Below are 19,227 nucleotides of genomic sequence, written 5' to 3'. Positions count from 1 at the left end.
CTTCTTGGCCTTATGAGTGGGGGGTGAGTCCTGATGGAAGTTGAACCCGTTGTCCCCATCGTTGGCTTTCATCCATGTGATGACCTTGTCTTTGAACACCTCATAGTACTTGTTAGCGCTGACCTTCTCTCTTTGGTTGAATTTTCCTTCTCTCTTCCCTATTCTCTTCTCCCTCTGTATCTTTCTACATCCCTCTCTCTGGCTCTTTTCTTCTACCTTCATTCTTTTTTTTCTACAATGTGAGAACCCTTTATTGGTATATCCATAAAAAAACCCTATTCATATAAGTAATTAAAGAGTGGTGTTGATAATTTGCGTGACTAGGTCCCCTTCAACCCAAATGATGAAAGCTAATTACGCCCTTCATGTTATTTAAATCTCCTGTTCTAGGGTGGACCAAGTATCGAACCTACACACTTTGAGTTCAAGCTCGTTGCATTATAAATTGATCAGACCGGTCTAAGATTTTCAGACCAAAGCCAAACACTAATATCTATTCAACATACACACAAATATCTATGTATGTATTTAAGGTGAAAAAACCTTTTTACAGTTTCTTTATACAATTTATGGTGACCAATAGAATATCGATTCTATTTTTAGTATTTTTTTTTCTTTGTCTTAACTCCTTCAGTATATATATACACTTGTAAATACTTATATTCCTCTCGATGTTTCTTAAGACTAATAAACAAAGTTTTAAAGAGTTAGTAGAGAGTTTTGTAGAAGGCCAAACTACCTACATACATATATATAGAAAGGCATTCAAATTGTTTACACTGTTTTTATATTAGTATAATGAAATCACTCATTGACAGAATGACTCAACTAAGTTTATAGATAGATGTATTGCTATTTGAGTAGTCATAAAAAATGTTTAATAAAATAGAAATACTTTTATGCCACGAATATCTCCACATATAATGTCAGTATTGTTAGAAGTAAATGAGGGAATACTAATGACCTTTGATCTGCAATGATAACCTTTGTATGCTAAAAAAATAGACAAAAAGTATTTAGACAATGAAATTCTAAGCAATACATATGTAGCCCTTTATGCACTAAAACAAACATTATAATTATGTATCAAAATTAGCGTAGTTTTATCTCTTTCAAACAATTATTCAGATGAATCTTTAAGGAGTGGATGTGAAAAATACATTTTAAAGTAGGGGAAACTTCATAATAGAAAATATGATAATTTGTTACATTGTATTTCAAAGATCATTTTGTGGTTAAATTAAGTTTTATCAACCCAATGAAGAAACTATGAAACTAAAAATAACGATTTTTTGGTATCTAAAATCATCCCAGACATTTAATTTCAAAGTTAATTATTGACCAAAATAAGCCCATGAAGTTTTTGTTCAAGATTGTTTTTGTGTTAGACAACAACATATCTCTGTCCATGTGAAACATAAGCCGAAAGTCAATTTTTTTGGTATTAAGCCTATAATGAACACCGAATGATTCCAAGTCAATAATGAACACTCAATAATTTCAAATCGTAACATACCTCTATAGGGTACTTAAAAAAAAGTAGCCATATATTTAACTTTATTTCATAGGTAAGTTTGACATTTAATTTGGATGGAATAACTTTTAAAATCTAGATTTTGTTGATGAAAGTTACACACACAAAAAAAAAATCCAATGAAAAATAAAAATTATGAACATCAGGAACCAAGTTATTGTTATAAATGATCCACCGGCAAGGCTCAAAAGGACATAATGAAGAGCTTGTACAAAAATGTACACAGAGTAACATGTACTCGGTCGCATTCAGGGGTCGTCTTGAGGACAGGACATGTTTTCAAAAGAAGACCGACATATTGAGAGAAATCCATTACATATTAAATATATATCATAAACTATATTCGATTTTTAACGCTTCCTTTTTTATTACAAACCCGGTCGTATTGAACTTGGTGTATATCCTAATCTTTTTCATTTTTTTTTCAAAACGTACTTTTAGCAAATTATCCTAGAACCATAATCATCTTCAATATTTCCCCCCTAATTCAACAATTGAGTGATTTTTGTAACACTTCCCAATTATATCTTTAAATACATACATTTTATGCGAGGTAAACCTATATGATAATTGTAATAAAAAATGGCAAAGACATCGAAAAATAAAAAAACCAACATCCATATATATACTTTTCCTAATCCCCGGGCTTAGCATGGATAAAATAATAGCTTTTATGTTGTTAATTTCAAGCAATTATTTATCCCCTTCTGAGTATGCAATTAATCCGTAAGAATGTACGTGAAGACAGTTAAAAAAAATAACAATAAGATAATTCAAATAATGACTAATAAGAGTATGGTGTTTCATTGTATGTCATCTAATATGTACTTAATGTAATTCAAATTAAAAGACATCTTATTCAAATTTTACGTTAGTTTAGTTCTGAAACAAAAAATTTCAAATAAATTACACCCTTAACAAAAAAAGCCAACAAAAAAAACCGGCAATATACAAACTATAGCAAGTTTAACTTTTTCTTAGATATTAGAATACTGAAAATATGAAATCAATTGCTTCTAAAGTTAGCACAATGAAATACATTGGCTACCACTTTTACAGAATAGATCAACTGCATCGATCTATTAAAGGGAGGAAGTAAACACATACCCTACGGTGTATCAAGCTCTGCCATATGTAGGAATTACTCCGATGTTGATCCTTAAGTCTACTCCGTGTACAAGAAAGAGTTATGCTTGTAACTCCACAACAAATCTCTCCAATTTTCATGAGCACACTCACATGTGATTACTTCATATGTAGATATTTCTATATAAAAAATTAAATAATTATGATCCTAGCATTGGAAAGTAAGAATAAACATTCTTTAGATTGTCAACTAGAAAAAAAAATCTCTCTCCTTTGCGATCAAACCTTCTAAAATCCTATTGTAGAAACTAATTATTTTATTGTATTGTTGTTACGAGTTTCCAAACTGATGATAAATATTACGTACAAATTTACTGACTTTTGATACGTCTTCTCTTTAATTATGTACTCCATAACTAATTGCGTCTTAACAGGAATTATTCATCATAAACGAACATAAATAAATAAAAAAAACAAAAACATTTCAATAGTTGATTAGAAATTTGACTTAATTGATCACTTTTGTTTTTAGAATTCTGCCTTGTTAACTCGAGTATAGATATCTACTTTTTTTATGTCTTGGACACGTTTTTTTTTGTGAAAATGAGTTTGTTTGGCGGGTTTAATGAGGTAATAGATTTTTGTTTTTATTCAGAAAGTATAAAATATTGAACATGTTGTAATTTCTTCAGATTCAATCGACTTTTTTAAATTAAAGCATTGGTCGTTTTAATTACCAACGATTAATTAATTAGTAATCATTTTATTCTGATCTATTAAAATGATATTGTTTTTTATGTATCTATGAGTAATATAGCTGCGGACATTTGAAAATTATAATGTGGAACAGAATACTTATATTTTACTAATTTGTATTAAAATTGTCAGCAATTACACCTTTAATATTTTGATTATCCATAAATTATTCAATTATTGCGTTATTCTCATCCCAATTACTTTAAATACCTGCACAAAATAGCAATTAGTACACAGCCTATACATATACTTTTTCCGCTCATTTAAGCAATTATTTCATAAAATAATAAAGATATAATCAATGACATGGATATTAGACATAATCAAATCATTTTTAGACTGCAAAACTTTGAATTATAAGTATTCTGTACGTCTGGAAAGATCTTGAATTCAGCGATATTTAATAACTCTGTAAGAAATCCCATTCTTTTGTCTTCAGAGAAAGCTTTCTCATCTATAGAGAATCAATTCCAAATGTATCAGTTAATCATTTATTTGTATCCTGATACAATCCAGCTCTAGGACTATAAAATAAAAAGGTCACATAAAACTAAAGAAGTGTATTCAAGTACTCTCCCCTGCACTGAATATTTTAAGGAACGACCAAACTTACAGAAGGTACCTAATTTTAGGTCGATGAAAGAATATTACAAGATTTAAAGCTATTATATTAATAAAAACAAGATCTGAAATTCCTCTTAAAGAAATTTATGTTATGAAGGGGCACCATAATTTAAAGGATGTCAAACTTTAGGTTCATGGTAGATGATCCCAAATTTTATAACTAAAAATTAAAATTATAGGAGTTGAAATTAGTTTAGATTATTTTTAATTTTTTTTTTTTTTAAAGCAAATCATTTTTTTATACAGCTATATATTACCTATATACAATTGTACTAAATATATTGCGTTGGGTCAGTAAAATATAACCAGACTCCCGTTAAAAATTGTACTAATCTACTAATGCGTTGAAGACATATACATTCAAGACTATGTTTTTAACTAATGTCATAAATATAGGTAAATCCATAAAAAAAATGAATTTATTGTCAAGCCAGAGATAAAAAATATGCAAGAACTTTAATGGAAGTAGATGCTTTGATTGTTTAATAATTTAAAATTATTTCAACGTCAAAGCTAAATTATTAATTGTTAGCCTTTACTTATTCATTTTTTTATTTTTTTAAAGAAATGTTTTTTCAAATATAAAACGGGATTTTGGAGAGAATTTAGTAAATTTTTTCTTTCAATATACATAAAACTTCGTTTTATGATCTTGGTATACATGTTTATAACTTTTTAAGCAAACTTAAATGTACACTGTATATATATGTCTGAATAACTTCTATTTGGAAAAAAATCAAAAAACTTTTTCAAACTTATTTTGAGATGAGTTGCTCTTTCTATACCTGTAGATTAAAGTATGCAGAAATTTTTATTTGCAAAATATTTACAATTAATACTTTATGAAAGTAATATTCAATGTACAGACATTCGCAAAGTAATAATTAGAAAATAGTGATAGTAAATGTGGGTCCATAAACCAATGCAACATGTCAAACCTGCCCAAATACCCAATATCTGCGTTGTTTTTGTATTGGAGAAAATTCGATATTAACTTTGTTACTTCAAGTGAGACAGTCAGAAAAAAAGGGGGCAAATGTTGTATAATCTTTTTAGATAGATAATACTTATTTTAAAGAGGACTCCCACTTAGTTGAATTTATCTCTTATAAATGGGGATGTGAAAGTTGTCTAAATCTTTTTGAGCATACAGCTAAAAAGTATATGTTTGTAACCTACAAGCTTTTGTTAAATTATTTCTCCCTATTTTGAAAAAATTAAACGTATTAGCAAGAAAAGAGTACATTAGTTTTTATGGAGATCCATTCTCAGCAGAAATGTCGTCTATCAAATGCCGATATAACGGGAGTGGGGGTCAAATTGTCGCCAAAATATTTTTCTACAAAAAACAACACAAAATATACATTTTTTAACTTTTTTATTGAAAACCAAAACTATGACAAGCATATAGGTATAAAGTAGCCATTCATTCGATATAATCAACGTTGGCATCAATAACGGCCTCAATACGGCCTCTGAACCGGCCGCAGGCTCTTCTGACCATCTCATTGTCCATGTTGCCGAATACCTCCTTGATGGAGTCCATCAGGCTGGCCTTGGTGCTATGGGGATGTCTGTTGGTATGTCTCTTGACATAGCCCCAGACAAAATAGTCCAAAGGATTAAGGTCGGGAGAGTTAGGAGGCCACAAATCCTTGGTTACGACGTCATAACAGTTCTCGGTTAACCCCTGCATGGATATTTTGGACACATGGCAGGGTGCTGAGTCCTGTTGCCACACCCAGGGCCTGTCTCTGGCTTTCATGCATGGACCTGGTAGGGTCAGCCTCAACCATCTTCTTCACCTTGTCGACAAAGTCGGTGTCCCTGACCTTCCTGTCGGCGCCCTCCTCCTTGGGTGCCCTCTTTATGGTGGCATCAACATCCCAGCTATCCTCTAGCTTCTTACGGATACGCTAAACAGCCCGTAAATTCACTCTTAAGGTTGAAGCAATCGGGGAATTGGAGATTTCACCTCGATTATTAACCAATGCCATAACTACGGCGGACCTCGAAAGCTCCTCGTTCCACTTATAGCTCTTTATCTCCTAATATGATGACGACATGATGCTAACTGAACTACGTATCGTCAGCTGACAAGAATAGCTTTCCTATTTGGTAACCCGTTTTTTCTTTGATAGTGTCGTCTTCAAGTTATCAAGGTTTAAAGTAGGCGACAATTTGATCCCACTCCCTGTATATACTTTTGTTTATGATTTAAACTCACAAGAATATAACATTTTTTCACATCCCTACTTATAACTGAGGTACTGCTTAAAAAGAGTACGACAAAAGCTTAGCCCGTTTGGCCGTTATATTAGTGAACAAATCTAAGATAGGATTTATTCTACCAAGCCTTGTCATGTTTTCCATTTTAAAAATTGCTCTTTTTTGTAACCGGTCATCCTCCTATCATTTCTAAAACAGGAAAAATGGATAAATCCGTTTATGATAACTGAAGTATATTCAATTAAAATTTATTTTTCTCTCACGAGTCAGCTTTTTGTATCAAGCTAAATATTAAACAAAATGTTAAATATTGTATCTTAAGGATATCAATCTATTGCCAAACGAAATGAAACAATTGTGACGAAGCATTCGTCAAACTTTTCAAAATTGATTTGTTTACTTAAACAAACAAGCTGGTTCAAAAGTTATCAATTCTTCATAAGAAATAACTAACTTCATTGTATGATCATTAAGATAAATATCAACTCGTGTGAAATGACTTTTATAAAGTTTGAATTCAAATAAAATGGTATATTGTTATAAATAATAAATGAACTGTTATCATAGTTTTGATTGGTTATTGGTATGTCACATATAGTTTCATTTCAGTTTTTAAGGAGTATTCAGAGTTGAATCCAACATGTTAAGACCTTTAATGTCTAAAATTGTGACATTTTTACTTCTTTTAAACGCGATAACTTTTGCGTTGGTTTTTAATTATTGTGTAACATAAATTTCTGTAATAAAATGTAAAGGAATATTCTCTGGAAATAAAATCTTATGGGGTTGTTATTGGTTATTTTAGTAGCATAGTTGGAAATTCCGAGGTGGAAAAAGAATATATGTTGTCTTCTTTCACAATTATGCAAAACATGAACGTAGTTCATTTACTTCCATTCTAATTGTTCCATATTTGATTATCTTTGATTTGACAAAGACTTCTTTTTTATTAATGAATTTACTTATATTTCTGAAATTAGATGAAAACCTAGTCCTGAAAATATAAGTTATTAACACACACAGTTTTGACAGGAGTCTGTGTATATTTTACCGCTCCTACGCTATAGATTTACATAATTTGGGGATCTTTTTGAAAAAAATAAAATACACTAGCACTAATTTAAATTCTGTCCGTTAATTAATACAAGATATAAGGATGATATTTCTATCTTTGTTGTAGATGAACAGTTTAGAGTGTGTCTTATGAAACCATTTTTTACCAATCAAAAAGATCTGATATCTTTTCCAAAAACTAACCAACAAGTTCATCTTTAGATTGGTTTTGGTACATTCCTCTCTTTACATGGTTTTTGATGACATCCTAGCCATGTTCTTGCTATGCTAATAAGAAAATTAGTTATTTTAAAGTGAAGAATTATACATGTGACCTCTTAAAAAAAATAGCAAAGAATGAATTTCATATCTTTATGGATCAAAACTTTTTTAAGAAACTCATGATTGGTTCATCCATTAACAAGGCAGTAAGTCTATGGAGATAATTATTCGAAATTTGTTCGTAGGCAAGAAAGAAAATATTAAATAGAAAAAAAAAACAGAGAGAAAAAATTAGGGTTCTTGATCAAAAATTAGACACTGCTGTATAATAAGTTATTGGCATGCTCCATTTTGATGAATTACCCTTAAAAAAGCTATTTGAATTGTATCATAGAAGAACAACAAGATCCGACACATTTAGAAAATAATTAGGAATGTTCATATCAAATTTTTAATCCCTAACAGATCCAATAAAATATAAAGCCATCAAAGGATACATTCTAGATGTCGATTACTCTTTTTTTAAACAAACTCAGCAGGGATCAAAAGTACTTTATAGAAAATTTTCAAAAACAATTGTTCAAAATGGACCACATTCAATCAGAAAACCTGTCCTAAAAAAACCATCCAGGAACCGTTCAAAATGCTCGATGAATTACTACAACTATAACTTTTAGGAGACTTTACATTCAAATCAGAAGAATTTAAAAAATTTGTAGTGATTATTTTTAATATTTATGGACCAACATTTGTATACATTAAAAAGAATCATCATGTTTGATATGCTTCTCAGCACTATTTCTTTACATTGTATCAAGGAAGTCAGCATCTTACAAAAGAGGAACGTCATGTAGTTACAAATTCATTCAATGTAAATTTATTCGTTGCACACCCATAATTTATACTTTAGGCGCTTTATTTGACTTGGGGAAAAATACCAGAAGGACAGCAGTCAATATAATCATGAAAGACAGAGAAAAGGAAAAACTGGATTAGTTAGGCAATATAATCGCCCAACTGATTACTTAAACTTCAATGCAAAAAGTTATTTGGAATTAGTTGATTTATCATTGACTACAAATAGTTTTTTAATGCAACCTCCTTTAACTTTTGACATAAAAAATGAAGAATTTGTAAAGTCCATTCAAGGATAACTTTTGGATTTACTAGACATCCCATGCCATTCCCAAAATGTTGAAAGATTTGTCGCATCAACTACAAAAGAAGCTAAAATAACACCGGATGCAAATATCTAGACATTATAGAGTATTAATATTTCATCATTCAAAGTCAAAAATATCAAATAACTTTCAAAAGTCAGATTTTATAGCTTGAGATATTAAAACTAATTATCAATGTTACTCTTGCAAGCAAGCCTTTATAGGTATTTTTATACACACGAAAAATAATATATTTCTTATATGTTTTTGTTATTTTTTAAAAGCTTAGTATGACGCACTTCATATTAGTCAACACAATATTTATTTGATAAGGTCCTCAAGTGTAGTGAAAAAAACCGCTTTTAATAAACAATTTGACTTTTTTCTAAAATAAAAAATGTTAAGTTTACGCCCATATTACATAAGTATTTTTTTTTCTGCATGTAAAATCATTTATGGATAATTTTTATGACTAACTGACAGAAGCCCTTCGAATTTTTGCTGTAGGAAAAAATATTACAGGAAATTCTTACCTATACTAAATCCCAACTCATGGTGGACACAAACATTGGATAAGTAAAAACTGTTATCATAACACACACTCCACCGGGGGTGTTTATTTAATAAATAAACACCCCAGGTCCATAACAGAAGATTAAGTAACATATGGGGGTGAAATGTACCGGCCTTAACAAAGGAAACAGGGTTTTTTCGTTAAAAATAATTTTTTTTTTTGAATATTATTATCATTTTTTATTGATTTATGGAGAGAAGTCCCCAAAATACTTTTCTTGCCTTTCCTCAGCTTCAACAGTATTTTTCCCCATCAAGACACAGTGCAAAATTAGAACATGAGATTGTTTTTGATCCATTGTTTTGAAAATAACAAAAGCAGCGTCACAAATAGCAATTACTCCACAAACTAAAGAACAAATATTAGTGAAATTTTGACAGCTGTCTTTTGAAGGTCGGTACTAACTGAAATTGGTGGATTTAAAACAAAATAAGACCATGCATGTATGAAGCCCCGGACTTGTTCAGGAATCCTGTATAAGTATGTCCGGTCGTCATACTTTCTCTTTCTATCGCAAAATTGGAGACAGCGATAGAGAAGAGTTGAAATTCAATTCTCGCAACCTTTTAATAATCAGGAAATAACTTTGGTACGTCAAGTGAAGGAATACGAAGCGAAAAGAAGGATCTCAATTTTTTCGAGTTATTCGGATAATTTGCCCTTCGAAGGATCACAAAAGTAGATGGAAGGTCTATTTGTGTGTAAGGGATTACTTATGTAAATAAAGAAAAGAAACACTCTAAAACAAATTAAAAACATTAAATTAAAGAAGTCCAAATTTCCAATTTGTTTAAATTTAATTCATAATCCTTCTAAAAGAAAATATTTAGATCCAAAGCTGTCCAACAACTCCTATTTGCGAATAATATTTCAGAAATACTTCTTCTTCTTGGATGGTATCATTGTACTAATTATCCGAATGACTCCGAAAAGTCGAGATCTTTCTCCTTTCCAACCATCAATTCGCGTTCCTTCACTTGACGTTCCAAAGTTATTTCCTTATTTTTAAAAGATTGCAAGAATTGAATTTCAACTATCCTCTGTCACCGTCTTCAATTTCGTAATAGAAAGATAAATTGTGACGTGTGGGCAAATTTATACATGATACCCCTTTTTTATGTTATAAAATTAATGCAAAAAAAAAAAAATATATATTATTTTGAACTATGTAAAAACAACAGCAAAAAAACGCTCAGATCTCACTATCACTTCTATAAGCGAAGTAATATGCCTAAAGTTGAATTTGAAGTCAACTAATTCTACTCTGCTCTACTTATAGAATATATAAATGAATCTTTATAGCTTCGCATTTAGAACAAAAATCAATGCATCCCTCTTCCATCTCCGATTGGTTGTGAAGAATTAATTACATATACCCACAAGATAAAGACTTTCTATAATGTATATGTACCCAGAAATGGAATACCTTTTTTAAAAGGAGAACTCTATATATACACTATGGGTTATATTGAGTCTGATTGCCTCTCATTCCCTATCAGAGAATCAATAAAAATAATAGAAAAAGTGATTTCGGAAAGTTTATTGTGGAATGAATTGGCTTATAGATAAATTCCATTTTGTCCCCCCCCCCTCTTATTGAGTACAAGTGTTATTTTAAGGGAAACTTTATATACAGACACTGCTATAGTAGAAGTATAGAATAAGCACATTTATTCTTATAGTAGAAGTATAGAATAAGCACATTTATTCTTCAATAAACTTATTTTTTAAGCTCTTGAGTATACTTGGATATTTTATATGCGGAACGGTACATAGTACATATTAACTATCTACTGCATTATTTTGAATATTACCTTTTAAAAAAAAATATTATACACATGTGCAAAGATAGATAACATCTACATTGATATGAACTAAGGGTGTAAATTCAAATATGATATAAATAAATATATTTTATTGGTATTGTAAAAAACAAAATAGCATATAAATTTAAGTTATAAAATACAATTTATTTTGCCTTACCAAATAAGTATCTCCAGAAGTAAAAGCCACTGGGAGAACAGGAGGGGTAGGTCGGCAATTAAAGCCTATTCTTCCATGAATGACAATGAGTCGTGATGCTTCTTTTGCTAGTTTGAGAATGGGTAGATAGAGGGAGTCTGCAGAGAATTCCACCTACAAGTGAATAATATATAGATATTGAAATTAATGAATTAATAACTTGCCAAAATGTTATTAAGACATTTATTTATTATAACAATATTTCAATGGACGTTCTATACTATAAATTAAATGCTGCTAGAAAGTAGGGTAATTATGGCATTTTTACACATAAATAAATAAATATGTCTCTACATATTTTGTGTGGCATTTGAAGTAATATCTTAGTGAGGGTAGAAAAAACTTCAATAAATTATATACTGACAAAGTTCTATTTATATCTATAAATATTTGTTAAAATTGGTTTATAGAAATAAAAACTAGTTTTGTAGTGAGATTCAAATGTATGTTGAGGGTGACACTGAGAAATTATCCACCTGGGATTTTATGTTCTTAAATCATTCAAAATGATGCAAGAACGAGATGAAGAAACAAGAACGTCACTGCCAAATCGTCATTCATTTATTATGCACAAAACACTTCCCAAAGCAGTAAAAAACATCAAGGATTTACTCAAAGGACCAGTAAAAAGGTAACTACTGTAACAGTAGATGGGCCAAAAGTTAGATCCAAATTCTAATAGAAAGGTCGTAATCTATAGGGATGGATAATTTGTATTAAAAATCCGCATTAACGGTAGATGATGTCAAAATTAAATTCCAACCAATATAAAAGTAGACATATGGACGTCGTTTTACTCTGATTGGAAGAAAATTATCTAAATAGAGGCAATATTATGTTCTGATAATTTAGATTTTAATTCAGATAAAGTTGAATTCTTCGTTCGTAGATTTAGTTTTAAAACCAAAATTGATCGGGTTTTTTTTCTAATTTGTTACTTAAAATATAAAACAGCATTCAAATATCTTCAATATATTGGGATTTAGATGTAATGAAGGGAATTGATTAGATAAGAGGATGTCTGGGGTGTTTTGCAGGGCTTAAAAAAAATATGTATCTGAAATTAGTGATAAGTAATATTGGAAATTTACTAAATCTAGTCGAGTGAAACGTACATTTAAGAAAAACAAAACATTTTTTATTAAAGGTATTGCCATTTTGTATTATTAGTAAAAAATTTAGTAATTAATAAGCTGCAAAAAATAAAGATATTGGTGTAAAATATTTTTAAAAGGGGAACCCTGGCCTTATATATTGGTGTGTCGGGGGTAAATTAACAAAGACTAAAAAAAAGTTAGAGGAAGTCTTGTCAAGTTTTAGCTTTCATGGAATATAATTGAGGGTTAGTTAATCTGGAAGAAAGTGTTCAGGCATGTTTTTGAAATGTGTCTACGTCACAGTCCCAAATTTTCAAAATTAATCTTCCTGAAAAATAAAATCTATGTTATAAATAAAACTTTCTAATATTTTGATTAATGTTGCACTTTTTATTCTTTATAGTTTGATAGCGTGACCTTTTATTTATATGAGGGGTTTTTTCAACAATTCTTGTGGCCTCTTTTATCAATTGTATTGAAATAATAAGCATATACTCTTTGAGTTACAAAAATAAACTAATAGAGACAGATAATATCTGTATTTATTTTTGCGAATTTATTGCAAAATTAAATTATCGATCATTTTATAAAAAAAAATTGTAAATTGTATTTGCATGTATTTTCTATTTATTTTAATATATATTTTTTATTATTTAAAAAGATATTTACATAAAATATGCATACTTATTGATGTAATAGACCCAAGGCGGTTTTTGAGTTATTGTTGAGTGTACTTATATATTCATATAGCTATATATAAGATTGTATTTTCCATGGAAACCAATTTGAGAAAATTAGTAAAAATCTCACAAGGAATAAAAATATTTTCTTAATGAAAAAAGAAAAAATCATTTCATTATCTGACCTCTTTTTCTTCAAGCTCGGAGTGAAGGTAATCCCAATGATAGGGATGGAACTTTTGTAGAGGGAGATCAATAAATGGGCTTGAAACTTATGGTACTAATGAATGAAGACCGCTGTTATTAGGGTTCTATAAAATACGAACTAGAAAGCAGGAAATACTGTTTTCTTTAATTGATCAGATTGAATTACACATTTACTTCATCTGACCTAGGGATCATCTTCTCTAAAGTCCATATACATGAAGTATATTTCCTTCTCTAGGAACAATCTACGCACATAGAGTTGAAGGGAATAATTTTTGTCGATCGTGTTGTCCATTGAGAAGCGTCGTTCCATCTATTCTTTCTGTATTTGAAATCTATGAATGATTTTTTATTTTCCAACAATGTTATCGTTTTTTTATATTTTTTGAGAAGGGAACATTTAAATACAAAGTAAAAACTATTTTTTTAATTTAACTAATGTTAATATATTTATTATTAGTTTCAAATATTACAAAAAATCTATCACAAGACTAGTACTTATAAAAGTACTTTCTTCATAAAACTCGAGCTTCTATTTGCAATATTTACTAACTGTAAATTGCTTAGTAAAAAAATCAAAAGACATTCGTGACGTCATTTCCTCTTAGTTGGTTATATAGTTTTGTTTTTTTCCAAAGCTGTTGTCATTATTATTTAATTCTAAAGGACATAACCTCTAAGTATAAAGTAATAACTTGTGTGCGTGTGCTCATGAAAGACGGAGAGTAACAATGAAGGTTTACTTTGGAGTTATAATTGTAAGTCTTTGCTGGACTCGGAGTAGAATGGAGGATTCACATCAAAGTGATTTTCTGTTTAAGGAGTGGAATTTGTGTTTATGTCCCTTCTCTTACAGCTGTTTATAGTTGATTTAATAAAAGCCATGACAGCTAAGCTGCTCTCCTCCCAAAAAATTCTTCAAATTGTCAGGATTACCACGTTATTTTTGGTTTTCTGTGATTTTTAATATCGGGTGGACTTATTTTATACAACTCTGCTCTTTAACGTTAGCTGTTTGTTAAGTGAGAGAAAGTGTATTACTGCTATAAAGGGGATAACCTTTTACATTTAGTGAAATTTATTATGCCTTTTTAAAACAGTTAGTACCAAAGATGGGATATAATTTTTTTACTTTAGAGAGAGATATTAACACTACGATGATCTATGAAATAATGATCATTATAGAAAAAAGTAATAGACGTATCAACCCTTTTTCGTTTTCAAAATAGTAAAGAGTCTTTTTCTATACAAAAATTCCACACCTACTCATGGCCCACTCTAATTTTTTTTAAATATGATCGAGAGAATCTTTAGAATAAATAGACAAAATTACTTGTATATAGCGCCATTTCGAATTTTTGCCAAAATTGTCAAGACGGTTTTGATTGTAATAGACTTACGTAAAAAAAAAAATAGTGCTTATTTTTGCAAGACTTTTGGTACCAAGACCCTAAAAATTATTAAATTATGAAGGAAGTTGTGGTCTTTTGAACTCATTGGTCATTAGAAAATACTATAAATTTCAGGAGCCACTAAGTAGAAACCTTAAGCCTACAATTTTGTGCATGATGTTTTTAATTAGAAGTATACACCCTGTCCAAAAATTGGCCGTCAAATATGTACACTTGATATAAAATGCCTTTATATATTAATACCTTTTTTAAACACCCTATGAAGTTAGGGATCTTGAGCTGACCCAAAGTGTTCTCATCACTTCCTCCAATAAAAACCTTACTGGATGCAAGCATGTAAAACATTCCAGTAGTCATCCATTTTTCTGAATATATTCCATCCACGGTCAAAAGTATCTAAGAAACGGATATTGTATAATATTATATAAATACATCATTTGTAAATTTATTGGGTTTTTCGATCCGATTTTGTCAAATACCTAAAATAAAGTTTTGATATTTATTGTATTGCTGGAACTTTTCTTGATAAAAAATAGATAAATGTCTGAAATCTGTTGATAGTAAGTCAATTCCTCTCTACCATAGTATAATTAGTATTCATTCCTTGTTAAGAATTGTTCACAACTTACCAAGAATTTATATGATTAAAATATAACTAATTTAGCCCAAAAATAAATGAAAGAGTAATACGAAATCAAATGCTAAAAAAATACAGTGTCAATTTTAATATTTGCGAACTAACGCCGTTTTCCAAATACGCCATTATTTATTTGTTAGAGTTGTATCGATTCTTAATACGGGGGGCTTATGATAAGTCCTGTTTCTGTTATAGGTCTCCTTAAAAGTCTTAAATTTTAGAAAGTCCACTATAAGGAAATTTTTTTAAACTACTAAGATGATAAAGTTTACCAATGGGCCCTGAGCAAAATAAAAAATATATTATTCGGAAAGTGGTGTGAAAAATATGTAGTTTGCGGTGGCAACATAAATAAATTTAAAAGGGCTATTTCTTTTAAATTTATTTTTCTTACGCCCCGAATACAATTTTGAGTTTTAATTTACAAATTTTAAAAATATCATAATTTCTATTGTATCACACTACTTTTCATACCAAAAAAAAGTGCCAAAAATCAGTTGATAATTAGACAATTCTTCCTAACCATTACAAAGAATCAGAGTTCAACAATAGCTAATTTTAATTCAACCAATCAATCTGCAGAACACTGAAAATCAGAAAAATCGACAGCTGACAACAAATAACATGTTGAATTTTTGTTTTAGTGAGGAAATGCCGTGAATATGCAAATATATTAGGTTTGGAAAAAGTAATTTCCTAATGTTCACTTTATTTCATTGATTAGAAGAATTGTTACACTCCTCCAATTTAAGACAAGTATGCCTCATTATGTTCGAAAACTTGTTGCGGACGAGAATCCAATCCATATTCCCCCCTCGCAGAAACACTTGCCCATATTGGCATAAAACTTGGAAAATCAATTTTAATAGGCCTTGAGTATCTTTTTTGTATCCAGACCTCTGCAAATGGTTCAAATTGATTTTATGATAAAAAATCAGCTCCTCGGCGATGCTACAACTGCTAAAATTACAGTCTATATTGATATTTTCCATGATTTTATCGACATTTTCCACGACAGATCTGCCAATGGGTTGTGCATTATTCACCACAACGCGCCTTGGCCGCTTCCAACGTGTTTTTTCTTTCAAGTAGTAAATATGTAAAATATGGCTAATTTCTTCCTTAGAGACCACCTTACTATAAGCACGATAATTAACGACTGAATCAGCCAAGCTCAATCCTCCCCTAAAAGAATTTGACGTATACTCTCCCACCTTTACAACAATATATCGGACGATCCATTATGACCAATTATGAACAAGATACACTTTGTAATGAAAAAAAAGCCTGAAATATGAAATTACTTTTTCCACAACATATTATTAGATCATCTTTTAGGGAGTTGAATTGTTTTCAATAATAAGTTGTCAATTTTCTTCATTTTTGCTAAATTGAAATATTTATAATTCTTATAAAAATTGGTAAAGATTGATCATTTGCTGATATGGCGTGATTTATCAAGCATTGCATTATGGAACAGCTTTTTCTGGAACGGGATGTTAAAAACTCTGGATGTAAATAATATCTAAAATTTACAACAACTAAATATTTTGTATTTTAGAACTATTTCATATTCTTATAAAATAAATGTAGCATAATTTAAATTCTTGTATTAATTATGACATCTATTAGAAAAAAAAACTTGATTTGACAATATAGGAACTTGGTTTGTGAATCCAGTCGTTTGATTCGTTAATTAGGTTAAAGGAATGATTAGTTAACAAAGTCAATATATCGAATATAGTTATTTTATCTTTTGAGGAAGTTTCCATAGTGATCGAAAAACCCTATTTACATATTAAAATAAACTTACATGACAAGCAGAACGTGTATTCGTTAGCTGAAAGAGACATAATATGGTCATTTAATATTTAAAATGTATATATAATATTCCTGATTGAAGTTACATGTACTGAAGAAAAAAAATATTTCCTTCTTACAAAATTTTCTAAAGAAAATTTATTTAATGGCTATATCATATCAAAATGAAGATTATTTTTTGACAGTTTTACATTCCAAGTTTGTCAAACTCATTTTATATATTTTTTAGAAGAGAAAGTAAAAAAAAACTAAAGTGAGCTACGATAACTTTTTTTACAAATTTCCTTTTACATATGAGATTTAAACAAACTCAAAAATTCAAACCTGTTTTCCACTCCGTTTGATGGTTAAATGATGCCATTTGTTATCATCAAATCGGACTTGATGGTTATTAATCCCTGTATTCAACTTGCCCATTCCAAGTTGTACAATGAGGCTGATTGTTCCGTCTTTTAAGCTAATACATAGGAAATCGTCCTCTTCATCACCTAAAAAGATAAGGATAGTGTTAATTAATTTCAATTAGAATCAATGATTTAAATTATATTTTGATTTTATGCATGGGTTAATGAAATGTTCAAAACAATTAAGAAAATGAATTTCATTAACAAATTTTAGTATGGGAGTGTATTTTATAGTAACTATCTGAACACAACAGATACGGTCGTCTAATATAAGATTAATCATGGAGTTATAGACACATGAAGGGATCACTCATGCAGCTTATATTGTTTTCTTTATTTCCCCTCTTCTTGAAGGAATGGAGATTTTACTTTTTTTCTACCAATCATTCCTTTTATAATCCCCTCATGTGGGGAAAAAATTTATAGGTAATTATTCCAGGTATCTAGAATTCTATGGATTAATAAAAAATTTTAATAGCAATAGCGCTTGAATGTGTCTGTCAATAAAGTTTTTTACAACTTAATATTATACGCTTGCTAAGGTGATATTGGTCCTTAATATGATACTTAAAATACCTTTTGTCCCACGTCGTGTTCATGTACAATCAGGATGTACTTTTATAATTATTTTGTTGATATAATTACAAGAGAACAAGAAGAAGACTTACTTCTCTTTAACACAAGATAATGGAGTAAAAAATATTCTGAATTGTTTATAAATAACAAACCTGGTTTAAAAAGTAACATGTACTAAGTGCTCCCCTTTTAAGTTTTCTTTGACTGCCTGCCTATTACAAGTTTGAATGTATATTCATAAATATATAAATGCTTGTTTCTAACTGCATACGTGCATTGTTTAAAAATTGAATAATTTTTGTTAAAGATGTGTAAAAATATAATAGCTCTTTATTTCGTAATTTTTATTTTTTACACTGCTTAATTTCGTTAATATAATTTACAAAAGCATCATTTTTTTACTTATGAGTCCTGCTGTGGCCTTTCGATCCATATAAATACATTAATTTTGTATATTGTAAAACTTGTCTATGGTTTATTGTATTACTAACTCAAAGGGTATAGACTACATGTTATACAAATGGTACTTAAAGGTAGAATTGGTTCAGTATTTTACAAGGACATAATGTCTCGTCCCTTCTCTGCTATTGGTTCTTAAAAAATATGTTTAAGAGTCTTCTTGCTTTTTGTACTAATACTCTAAAATTTATTCTTTGTTTTGGATGGCTATGATTAAGATTTTATGATATATTTTACTTTTTAAACATTTCAAGTCGTAGGCTCATAGCCATATATAAATTATTAAATATTTAAAAAATATATTTAAAAATTACTAAAAAAATATTTTTTATTCGACATATTATTCTTCAGTGCTTAAAATACTATTAATGTTAAATATGACAACTAAAATATTTTCATAAAAAGTCAAATTTTCTGGACTTTTGTTATTTTTTTCTTTGGTTAACTTTTATACCATAAAATGTGTATAATACCTCCAGTCATTGTAAATTTCATTTATCCTTTCAAAAAGGGCACCCTGCCTTCTCAATACCCTAAAAGATGTTTTATACTTACTAATATGTATAGTGTATACACCATGTCCTCTATATATTTAATATTGTATACAAATCTTATAATTGACTTAAGTATGTCTTTGAAATATTGGTCTTAAATAAATTGGAATTTCATCCTTT

The 19,227-nt window shown here is 29.5% G+C and overlaps 1 protein-coding gene across 4 annotated transcripts in view; it reads right to left on the bottom strand.

The window, feature by feature from the left end:
* Window positions 1-19,227, bottom strand: part of LOC121113874 (neurexin 1) — a 312,301-nt gene that overhangs the window by 55,262 nt on the left and 237,812 nt on the right. For all 4 annotated transcript variants that reach the window (XM_071886617.1, XM_071886619.1, XM_071886618.1 and 1 more), the window contains exons 4-7: window positions 17,439-17,602; window positions 17,107-17,133; window positions 14,900-15,052; window positions 11,222-11,374 (exon numbers count right to left, since the gene is read on the bottom strand). In XM_071886617.1, the coding sequence (XP_071742718.1) occupies window positions 11,222-11,374; window positions 14,900-15,052; window positions 17,107-17,133; window positions 17,439-17,602 (497 nt within the window). The remainder of the gene's footprint in view (window positions 1-11,221; window positions 11,375-14,899; window positions 15,053-17,106; window positions 17,134-17,438; window positions 17,603-19,227) is intronic.

The sequence above is a fragment of the Lepeophtheirus salmonis genome, chromosome 2 (assembly GCF_016086655.4).
Source record: "Lepeophtheirus salmonis chromosome 2, UVic_Lsal_1.4, whole genome shotgun sequence".
Taxonomy (NCBI): domain Eukaryota; kingdom Metazoa; phylum Arthropoda; class Copepoda; order Siphonostomatoida; family Caligidae; genus Lepeophtheirus; species Lepeophtheirus salmonis.
Note: the sequence above shows the minus strand (reverse complement) of the source record. Positions and strands in the feature narration are given on the sequence as shown.